Source organism: Aphis gossypii, chromosome 1 (genome assembly GCF_020184175.1).
Source record: "Aphis gossypii isolate Hap1 chromosome 1, ASM2018417v2, whole genome shotgun sequence".
Lineage (NCBI taxonomy): Eukaryota > Metazoa > Arthropoda > Insecta > Hemiptera > Aphididae > Aphis > Aphis gossypii.
The window spans coordinates 53,710,718-53,722,600 of NC_065530.1; the positions used below are offsets into that span (position 1 = coordinate 53,710,718).

The window sequence follows — 11,883 nt, forward strand, 5'->3', positions numbered from 1 at the left end:
ATTATTTTTATTGACAGAAGTAAAATTGATAAGCTTGCTGCTTCAAAAATTTACTTGCCCTTTACTGCCTACGAAAAAATCCTGGTGCCGTACCTGCAAATAAGCATAATTTTCAGTCAATCATTGAAACAGCATAATGTATACATAAATATCTAATTTATATTTATTAAATTAATTGTTTCAATAATTTTTGTTTTTATAAATACTATAATTTATTATAATATTTTAAATTATCAATTATATTTTATTATGTTTATATATTTTTTACGTACCTAATACTGAAAATCACTAAATTTATAACTACTGTTATCTCCATTAAAACATTGTCATATAATCATAGAAGTATAAAATTTTATTTTTGAATGGCATAATATTTTAAAATTATTATTCATTTTATTTATTGACTAAAATAAAATAATTAAAAAATTTTCTTATTAAAACAATAATATAGATAAAATCATTCAAATTTTTAAAAAATGGAGGCATTATTGCTATATTTCATTAAGAAACCAATAGGAATTGCTTATGATAGTATTTTTGTTTATTCATTTTGATTGGTTAATGTATTGGGTGATAACAATACAATTTGTAAAAATTATTGTAATTTATGATTTTGGATATTGGATTTGTTAAATTTGTTAAGGATATGGAACATGGGTTGAAAGTTATGATTTTTACTTTTCAGATTGTTTGTTAATGGTTAATTGTATGCATCTGTTATAATTCAATTTTTGTTGTTTTACGTATTATTTAAGTAAGATTTCTCATTTCTTAAAATTTACTTAAAAATAACATAATTTCAAGTGCTTTAATTGTTTCGTTATTACTTAATGTTATTTTTTTATTGACTAATGAATTACAGTTTATAATCGTTCTGCATAAAGGTAAGAAAATACATTGTATTAACAGTTTAATACCTTCAAAATGTAGTGATTATCATGATTAACATACCTTCATTGGTGTTTTAGATACAATATGTCAGACCGCAAAGCAGAATTAGAGAAAAAGAAAGCTAAACTACAAGCCATCAGAGAACAAAAAGAAAGACTTCGTAAAGAAAAAGAAAAAAAAGATGTATGTACAATTTTAACAACACATAGTGCTTATCTCATATTGTTAAAAATAAAAAGTTGTACACAAATTAATAAAAGTAGAGGCACAATTCTAGTTTAGCTTCCAAGCAATTTTTTTTTCAAATGGTGTGTTTTTGTATGCTTTATTTAATAGTACTTTTAAAAAAAGTCGCTCAAACTTCCCTTAGAAGTTATGTTAAAAAACTCGATTTTACGAAAAAAACCTTTGGTGTAATGGAATAACCGATAACATAACTTAGTGTAATATATTATAGATTTACCTAAGGTGGTTTTACATAACAAGTCGAGGGATATTTTTGATTTTAATTGTCCGAGCGAGCGAGTGACCTCGCCTGATATATTATGTGCTTTTTTATAATTTTACCTAGGCGGTGATGTATTGAAAAAAACCAATTTTTGGTATTTTAAATACAAAAATACGGTTTAATGAAAAATCGAATATTTTGAAATGTTTTAAACATAACTTCTAAGGGAAGTTTGAGTGAATTTTTTAAAAGTATCATAAATAAAGCATTCAAAAACACACATTTTGAAAAAAAATATTCCAAAAATTGCTTGGGAGCTAAACTAGAATTGTTCTAAATTTTTATTGTCATTAATTATTATATTAAATAGGGAGATGAAGCAGTTTCCCGAGGTATTAGTGTTGAAAAAGATCAAGGTAAAGAAATTGACGAAATGTTATCATCGCTTGGAGTTGCACCAGTTTCAGGTATATGTTGTTTAACATACATATTATTATTTATCAAAAAATGATTTATTTTTTTATTGATTTAGATGTATTATCAAGTTTGACTACTTCACCTAATAAAAGTGAATCATTGTATAGTTCAATGTCAACTCCTGATTCTAGTGCAAAAGGATCACTACCTCAAACTCCAGCAACTGGGTAAAATTTATTAAAACAAAATATTTATACACATAAGTTTTTAGTCAAAATGTTGTCCTGAGATAAAGTTAATTGCTGCTGCAACAACAGTAAACATTTTTCCTTATAATCTATTTACACCAATTAGTTGATATTGAAAAAAGAAATGTTTACTAGTATTATTTTAATGCTAGTATGGTTTTATATTAAATTTAAATTTAAAAGAATATAAAACTTATTATTTGAAATAATAATTCCGTTATTTTTATACATTAAACATATAATTAGTAACTATTCTAAATAATTATTATTGAATGAGTGATATTTAATAAATAGCAAGCAGTGGTTCATAGAAGACAATTTTGGAGCATATGCAGTTAACAAATATAGACACACTCACTTAACTTTACTTTTCTTGACCAATTATTTTTACGAAACATTTATTTTAATTTATTTTAATAATAATAATAAAATAGTTTGATACCCTAGTAATTATATATTTAAATAAATTAATAAACCATTTGTCTACTGAAATTAATTTTTACAGTTTATGTACAGGGTGGGGTAGTGAAAAGAGTGATTTTAAAATAATTCTAAAAAATTAAATAGTATTTTTTTTTTATTTACTTGATAATATTTCTTGGCTATAAATACTTAAAATAAACTAGTTTTTTTTTTACATAATTAAAAAAAAATTGAATTGAATTAAACAAACATGATCAAAGAAAGTATGATTTCCAAAAGTATTTATCTAATAAGGATTAATACTATAAATAATTTTTAACAATCTAAAAATACACTGTAGTAATTAGTTGCCTGTCCTAATTTTATATTTGAGAAATTCTTCTCAATTGGTGCATAATAATATTGCATTTTTTAGGTAAAAGGTCAAAAATCACACAATTGTTTAGTACTATCAATTTATAATTCAGTGAAAATTACATCTTACATTTATACTAGGTATATTCTCATCTTAATGATATTTTAATTTTTAGTCCAAAGCCTACAAAAAAAACTCGTGAGTTATCAATTGTTTCTCTTTCTTCTACAAATATACCTCCCAAAGAGGTAGAATGCTATACTAAAGCTGTTCAGACTACACATTCATCAAATGAAAGAGACGGTATGCTTTATTTATATTTAACTTTTTAATTCTAAATTAAGTATAAGAGTGGAACACTAAAAAAATGTATGCATGATGATTTAGATTTAATTTTCTTTAAGTAATGTTACTTAACGATTTATACTTAATACAAAAAAAGTCACTTGTTGTATTTATTATTGTTATGCTGCACTGGTTTTTGGTAAAATAAATTAAAGGATCCTGCACTTCTTCCCCTCTTAAAGGTTATTTTGAAGATTGGTGGAGGCCTAGAAAAGGTTAGATTCACAAATTTCCAGTAATAGCCTAGTCTTATAGTTGACATTTTAAAACCACTTTTATTATGTTTAATCCAGGTGGTATACCTGGATAAAAATATTATTATCATATTTAATAACCTTGCATTTAATTTTATTGTTTAACATGAATATAAAAATAAATGTATATATCAAATTAAAGTTTCTATTTATCATGCGTATTTAAATGGTAACATTATCCATTAAAATGTACTGATAGTTTTTGTGTATATCACTTGGATAATTTATTTATTTACATATTTATATTTATGTATTATTATGTGTTTTTTTTTCCATTTGATGGGGACAATATCGGAAATCATGGATCATTCTCATCAACAGCTCAAGCATTTGGATATTACGGTAAGCTATTATTTTATATAAATATAGGAATAATTTTTATAATTAGACCCTATAGAAAAATATTTTTTAAAAATATATATCATGCATGGTGTATTATGTTTTAAAATGTTGTAGTTAAATTATTTCTGTAGTTCATAGACGTAATAAAATTGACTACATTTAAAATTTTGTCGACAAAATATATTAAATTTCAAAATAATTATAATAATAATAATTCAATTGGATAAAATTATATATTTGTTATACAGAGTAATATTAGTTTTTAAAAGTATACTTTTAATAATATTAAATTAATCTAACAACAATTATAATAATGATAGTGGGACAATATAACTTTCTTCATATATTAATAATTAATTAACGCAACCATCCAATGTAGGTGGTCCATATAATTTGATATTTTCATTTCATTTATTTGGTTATTCATGGATTTTAATTTGATGTTAAATTTAAAACTTTTATTATTAATATAATATTAAAATAACTATCTACTAACAACAATCAATTTATTACTTCTTTTTTATTACTATTGCACTAATGCACTAGTCTATTATTTTTATTACTTTTACTCGCACTGATCTTTTTTTTTTTTGCTTCTTAGACACTTTAAATATAGTACTCTGCAATTAAAATGTGTGTTTTAGTAAGTTTCATTGTTTATAAATTTTTTTTGCCATAGACTAATAGAGTATAAAATTTGATGTTAGAATTAATTTTCTTATCTATTGAAAATTGCTTGGAATATGGTATAAGCTGTATATTTTATAGAACGACTACTAAACAGTAAATTTTAATATTGGTCTATTACTTACTAGAAGACGCTAACCTCCTTGTGTCATCTCCGTCTTAAATATGCATAATAGCAAATTATATTTTATGAACAATTTATTTAACACTGTAGTGTTTAATATTAGAGTGAATAATCCATTTTTATATTTAAATGTAAGAATACTATCTAATGAATCAAGGTGGTTTTATAGGTTTTTCTTATATTTTAATTTTAAAATGAGTTATGAGTAAGGTCCGGAAGCTCACACATTGCAAACTAAAATATGCACTAAATATGCGTTTAATTTTTTTAATTTTTGGCAAAAATAATAACTAAAAGATGGGGAAAATATGTACAACTTAATTAATATGAATAATATGATATAGGTTGTATTTACTTCAAGAATTACAAATTTCAGCTAGGGATTTTGACAGGTTTTCAAGTACAAATGAATGGCCAACATATTTTAAATATCATTAGTTTTTTAATGTCATTAAATCATACCATGAATATTTGGAAATTGGAATTACCTGAATTCAATGGATTAATTTTTCCTGAGTATTTCCACAAACAATAGTTCTACAAATTTGTTAAGGAGTGATCGAGAATAAACCAATTAAGGTTTTAATTAAATTAGGCCAGAAATATAACTGTCTTATTGCCTATCAGGTTATAAATTAAATAATATTAAATTGTTTAAGTATAACTTATAATTTTAAAAAGATTTTTATTTTATATTGGCAATGTTTTTATAAAGACATATTTTTCTCCAAATATATTTTGAAATATATACTTAAAGTCCGACGTTTTCATGAAATATTAATAAAACAAAAAAATAACAAATAAAATGCAATTTTATTTTAAAATATGCATATTTATGTAAAAAAAAAACCTGGAAATATGTGAAAATATGCAAACTAAAATTTTATTTTTGAACTCGTTGGGTTTTGATACAAATTTGTAGCTTATCCAGCAACTTTTTGATGCATTCAGAAAAAAAACATGCAAATGCATGAATTCACTAGTTATAAGTATAAAAATGTTAAATTGTTGTTGTATATTTTAAAATACTTATAACTTGGTTTAAAATTAAAATACAAAAAAAAAAACTACAAGATTTACTACATAATGTTCTTACTTTAAAATAATATAATAATAAGCCAATTCACATTACTATTAAACATAATTAAGTTAAATGGATTAATCAAATAGTACAATAATCTATGTTATGCTTTTGTATGACGGAGACAAAACTTATGGTTTTAGCGTCCTCTTAATTAAATGTTGAAAATAAATATTCACAAGATAGTATTATTATATTACTACAGTAGTACAGTAGACACATTTCTGCTTTATATATACATGAATGAGATATGTTTAAAAAATATAATGTAATTGAATAAAAATAAATTAAAAAACCTTACTTTTATGTTAGCTTTATTGCAGTTCTTTATTTATATTTTTAGTTAAAAAAAAAAAAAAAATTATCTACAAAAGAATTAAAAGTTTTTTTTGATTTACAGTCATTGAACGCATTTTTTTTTTAAATGTTTAAAAAAATATAATGTTAAAACTAATACATTTAGTATGTGCTCAAAATATTAAATTATAAATAGAATTAAACAAATATGATAGTATTTAAAATTATAATTAAAATTAAAATAGGTAACTTTTGTTAATTAAAAATTAAAACTTTTTTAAAGACAAATTATTTAACTTAAATCAATTATTGTGACAACTATTTTTCGGTAAATACAATTAGGTTATTGTGACTACTCAAAAATGACTCCTCAAAATCTCAAGTTATTTAAATAAATGATTTGTCAAACTCATAGTAATTCATTTAATGGAATTCAAACTTGTATTGCAAAAAGTTTTCAACCTTGTGTTATTTTAAGTCTCTTTATTTTTATAATATATTTAAATTTTTTTTTTTTGTTTTTGTTGTGTGTGCCATATTATGTTTTATAAATTATTTAATTGTACATGGGGTTTTTTACCATATTATATATTAATTATTATTGATATGATATTATGTATTGGGATACAATATTATTTAGCTACTCTTAGTTTTAATTTTTATATAAATTGTATAAATTAGTTAGTTGAATTACTTTTTATAAAATTATGGTGTTCAAATATTGTAGTCATGATAATCAAATTGTGATAGCCATTCATAGTCTACCTTATAATTCATAATGATCATATGAGCAATGAGTTAATTTCTTACCTTCTTATTATTTTATTGAAAGATAGTACTTGATAGAACTTACTTTTCTCTATTTTAATGACATATCACTTAATCATAAAGGACAACACATTTATTGTTTTAACTTTTATATGTTTATTTTTACGTATTTTACATTTTACTGCACTTGATTGTAATTTATAAGTATTTGTAAATAGTATGTAGATGCTTTGGGTTTTCTAAAATAGTAGTTATTTATTAATTTATATTAGTTTAAATATCTTTCTGAATTTTCTAAAATATTGGTTTATTATTTTGTTTTCTTGGTATTGTATTAGTGATATTAATACAACTGATAGAATATAATTTTGAATAATGCATTATTATGTATTAACATTTAAAATATATTCATCATTATATTTAAATATACTGATTTATACGTAATATATTATTATTATTATTATTATTATTATTATTAATTTATATGAAATAGTATTAGTGTATAGGGTTAATATAAAAGGTTAAGCAGGGAAACATTTTACTGGGATTTTTTATTCTTTTTGTAGTATTATAACTAAAGATATTCATTAATATTTTTGTTCTCATGATGTATGTATTTCCCTGCTTTTACCTTTTATTGAAATACATTTATTTTAAGTTATTTTTATATAAAAAGTGCAAAATTGATGCCTCTTGCAATTAACTACTTCACGGTGGTGTTTATGTCGTTTTGCTTGTTTTTGTTCTTTTTTCAAGACGAATACAACTTAAATCCTGGCTTGGAATGGGAAGACGAATTTACAGGTAGGTACATCAACAAATGCTTTTAAGCATTTTTTGAATTTGTAATTTAATTAGGTTCTTAAAAAATATAATTTTTTCAGTTTACAAATTGTACTTATATTCTATGTGATTTAAATTTGGAAATTAATTTATTTTGTTGATGGAGGTTGCGTTAATTTTAATGTTATGTATTGTAATATATTCAATAGACAACAAGTGCATAATATGATGTTTGTGTATTAATTGATATGATTCAGAAAACTTAATATTTTTTTTTAAACTTTATTCCTTAAGAGTTTTAAAATATTTATTAATATTAACAAAAGTTTTTATCGTATTTAAATTTAAATCGTATATTTTACATATTTTAATATTTATTTGAATTAAAAAAAAATTAAATTATTTCAATTCATTATATTAATTTAATTATCTGAATCGTATTAAAGATACATTACCGAAATGCTTATTCAAAGCCTCCTCTCATAATATAAAATTTAACCCAATGTTTTTAATATTTGCTTAGATTTTTATTTTTTTTATTTTAACAAATATTTTTTTATTTAATTTTAAACATTGGCGGAAATCCTTTTTAACACAATTTAACCAAATATAAATTATTTTGAATGCATATTAAATATGTGTACTGTAAGCATCTATTGCTAGCTATTCCTAAGTAATTAACAGACAGTTCTTACGTATGATGATGGCTCTGGTCAAGCGGAAGATGAAGATATCAGTCTTACAAATTTGTCCACTTTCCAAAGCAAGCTGCCGCCAGGTATTCTATCCCAAGGACTTCCTCAGGTGAAAGAAGTTGCACCAGCTGTCACTTCACTGGAAAGAGAATTAATTGTTAAAGAAGAACCTAAAAAAGGTAAAATAACTAATAAGTTATTAAATAATACTTGTTGTGATATATATATATATGTATATAATTGTTTTGATTATTATTTAGTTAGAGAATTGAGTGATGCAGAGAAAATGATGATTGTTCATTCTGAAGATTTTCAACAATTTATGGACCGTGCAGGACGTGTAATGGAACGAGCTTTATCTGAAAACGTAGATATTTATACAGATTATACTGGTGCTTTAGATGACAATGATATAAAGTTAGTACAAACTAAATTAAAAATTATAAAACTTGTAATTTTTTTATATTTTATATTTTAGTGAAGACAAAAGTAGTACCCGATTATCATTGACACGTGTGTTTTATGATGAACATTGGTCTAAAAATCGTTTAGTTACATCTTTAGATTGGTCTCAACAATTCCCTGAACTTACTGTAGCATCATATAATATTTCTGATGCACCGCATGAACCTGATGGTGTAGTTCTTGTATGGAATACTAAGTTTAAAAAAAATTCTCCTGAATATGTATTTCATTGTCAATCAAGAGTACTTTCAGCCACATTTGCTAGGTAAAATGTATAATATTATATTACATTTATATTGGTACTAATTACAACATTCTGTTTTGTATAGGTTTCATCCAAATTTAATTTTAGGAAGCACTTATTCTGGACAAATAGTTTTGTGGGATAATCGAGCACAGAAGAAAACTCCTATTCAGAGAACTCCATTATCAAATACGGCACATACTGTATGTTTTAATTTAATTAAAACAAGTATCTATATTCTATACTATTTAAAAATAATTCTTTAGAGCAGCGTTTCTTAAACTTTTTAATTCGTGGAAATCCTTTTATTGTGGAACCCCTACGTTTTTTTAGTTTTCAATAATAAGTTACTATACCGTTCGATAATTAGAACCCTTACTGTGTTTCAGTAGTTTTAATGCATAAAACATTTTTCCCCGCTAGCCACTACTAATTTTTAGTTAGCTTTTTAAAGTAAATTTCTTGAAAATGTTGAAAAAAGCACTCATTATGGAACCCTAAAGTGATTTTTGAGTTCTGCGGAACACAGTTTAAGAAATACTGCTTTAGAGAATGTCAGCACATTTTTTGTTTTCCCTTTCTAACCTGTGCATAACATATTCAAATTGCTATCCAATCTTGTATTGTTAACTGTAATGTTAGAGTTAATTGATCAGTTTTTGTTCGTTGACGTTTTTATCATTATTTTAATCATGCAAGTTATGAGTATGTAAAGTATCACAATTTAAAATTCTAAAATATAGAAATATTGACACATTGTAAAAAGTCAATATACAACACAGATACGCTTCACAATAGATCAATTTACTCTATTATAAAATTTAACTTGAAAATTAGTTCTGATGAATGCTTAATTGCTATGTTGCATAAAGGTAGAGATGAAAGAACAATTAGTATACTGAAATACTCTTACATTATTTTATAACAATTTTTATTTCAGCATCCTGTGTATTGCATCCAAGTTGTGGGTACACAAAATGCTCATAATCTCATCAGTATTTCAACAGATGGACGATTGTGTTGCTGGAGTTTAGACATGTTAACTCAACCAGTTGAACGCCTTGATTTAACTGCCAAGCAATCTAAATCTGTATCGGTATCTGCTTTTGCATTTTTGCACGATGATGTTAACAAATTTGTGTTTGGTAGTCAAGAAGGAGCAGCATATTCTGGTAGGTTGCTATAAACCATTTATTTTTTACAAATCCAATTTTAAAATTTAATGTTTTATTTAGCTTGTAGACATACAAAAAAAGCCGGAGTAGTTGAGAGTTATGAGAGTCATATTGCACCAATAACAGCTATTGATACCCACTGTGCTGTTGGAAACACTGATTTTAGTCACTTATTCTTGACAAGTTCAATAGATTGGACAATTAAATTATGGAATATCAAGGTTCAGTATTATTTTGTTTTATTTTATTTTTATTTTTATGTTTAAAATAATTATTAAAATATTAATAAAGGAATCCAAACCAATTCACTCATTTGAAAACAACAATGATTATGTAAGCAGTGTTGCTTGGTCTCCTGTACACCCAGCTGTATTTGCTGCAATTGATGTTACTGGTCGTTTAGACTTATGGAACCTTAACAATAATACAGAATCACCAACAGCTAGTACAGTTCTTGATAACTCACCATTATTAAAGAGTCTTATGTGGTCACAGAATGGAACTCATTTAAGTGTTGGAGATGAGTATGGCAAAATATCCGTATTTCAAGTTGGAGAGGTTTGTATTAAAATTATTTTTTTAAATATGAGTGACATATTTTAGTGGGTTTTCAATGTAAAAATTATTTGTGGTTAAGGTTTCAAATATAAAAATAAAGCAATATAAAAGAAATTTCAATTTTAATGAGAAATCATTATAATTTATGATTATTAAATTATTGTCTTTGTGATGATTTAACTTCATATGTCATATACATGAAAAATAAAAAATTTACATTTGTTTAGTTTACTTTTGAAAACTTTTATGATGATTAAATTTTCATTTGTAGAATGATTGTAATAATTTGTTTTTAAATGTAGCAAATGACTCAACCAAGACATGATGATTGGTCCAAGCTTTCTAACACACTTCAGGAGTTAAAAAGTAACCAGACAGATGAAATGGACAAATCTATTAACTACAGTTCGGGTTCAGTTTCGTCGGTTTTTTCTAGATCCTCTAGTATTTTGATGAAGTAATTACCTAAATAAAATAAAAGTAATATTATATTTAAAATGTGTCATGTTAGTCTTACAAACATGTATCAATTTATGATTCATACATTTATATATATATATATAAAAAAAAACAGATACTGATTTTATTTAATTGCATTATTTAAAAATAAACTTATCTGTTAAACATTGCTTACTAATTTATTTATATTTTTAAATTTAACTTATTTTGAACATAATTAATTTGTATGATAATGTACTGAAATAAAATATTATCATTGATGTTATAAAACATTTTTTAAAAGTAATTGCGTACTTATTATTTTCTAAATATAAATATTTAGATCAAAAGTTGTATTCTTAAAATTTATTAAAAATGTATTATGAAAATACTCAGAAATGTATTGTGCTTTACATTTACTAATCGTTTCTAGTATAATGATAAATATCTGTATTTTCAAGCTCTGTTAAAAGATCAGAAAAGTTAAAAAAAAAATAAAAAAAACTCCAACTTAAGATAACTGGTATAGTGGTATGAAACAATATTTCTTTTTAAAACTATGTTACAGCCAAACTGAAATATTAACAAATAATATTCTATAATTAAGTAAAACTATAATAATAGGTAATAAACTGTATTACTATTATCTATTCTAACCTCCATATGTAAGTAGTAATAAACATAGTAATCTCCTATATGTTTGTAATATAGACAAATATATTATACAATATATTACATTGTCACTACTACTTATCACTCTAAAATCAATAAACTAACTAAAATAACTATACCTAAGATTACTCTTTGTTGAGTCAAAATTGTGAAATGATTTATTATAATAAAAT

General features: G+C 23.7%; 1 protein-coding gene across 12 annotated transcripts; it reads left to right on the top strand.

Annotated features, from left to right (window-relative positions):
• Positions 1–616: 616 nt before the first annotated feature.
• LOC114120945 (cytoplasmic dynein 1 intermediate chain-like) lies at positions 617–11,226 on the top strand. 12 transcript variants are annotated; one of them, XM_027983059.2, is made up of 16 exons: positions 617–884; positions 969–1,074; positions 1,710–1,806; positions 1,872–1,983; positions 2,958–3,085; positions 3,283–3,342; positions 3,703–3,723; positions 7,437–7,484; positions 8,152–8,337; positions 8,419–8,575; positions 8,637–8,888; positions 8,953–9,070; positions 9,808–10,039; positions 10,103–10,263; positions 10,334–10,600; positions 10,903–11,226. In XM_027983059.2, the coding sequence occupies exons 2-16, from the start codon at positions 976–978 to the stop codon at positions 11,059–11,061; spliced, it is 2,097 nt and encodes a 698-aa protein (XP_027838860.2). In that variant the 5' UTR covers positions 617–884; positions 969–975; the 3' UTR covers positions 11,062–11,226. The 12 variants fall into 12 exon arrangements, with proteins under 12 accessions (XP_027838860.2, XP_027838854.2, XP_050062092.1 ...); XM_027983053.2 differs by having other exon boundaries at positions 8,182–8,337; XM_050206135.1 differs by having other exon boundaries at positions 3,283–3,341; positions 3,660–3,723.
• The last annotated feature ends 657 nt before the right edge of the window (positions 11,227–11,883 follow it).

Bases quoted from the DNA above. Each gene is read 5' to 3' on its own strand.
- LOC114120945 (XM_050206135.1), top strand. From the start codon at position 976: ATGTCAGACCGCAAAGCAGAATTAGAGAAAAAGAAAGCTAAACTACAA. The intron at 3,086-3,282 runs GTATGCTTTATT...AATAAATTAAAG, and splicing joins TTCATCAAATGAAAGAGACG to GATCCTGCACTTCTTCCCCT. The intron at 8,889-8,952 runs GTAAAATGTATA...TGTTTTGTATAG, and splicing joins CTTTCAGCCACATTTGCTAG to GTTTCATCCAAATTTAATTT.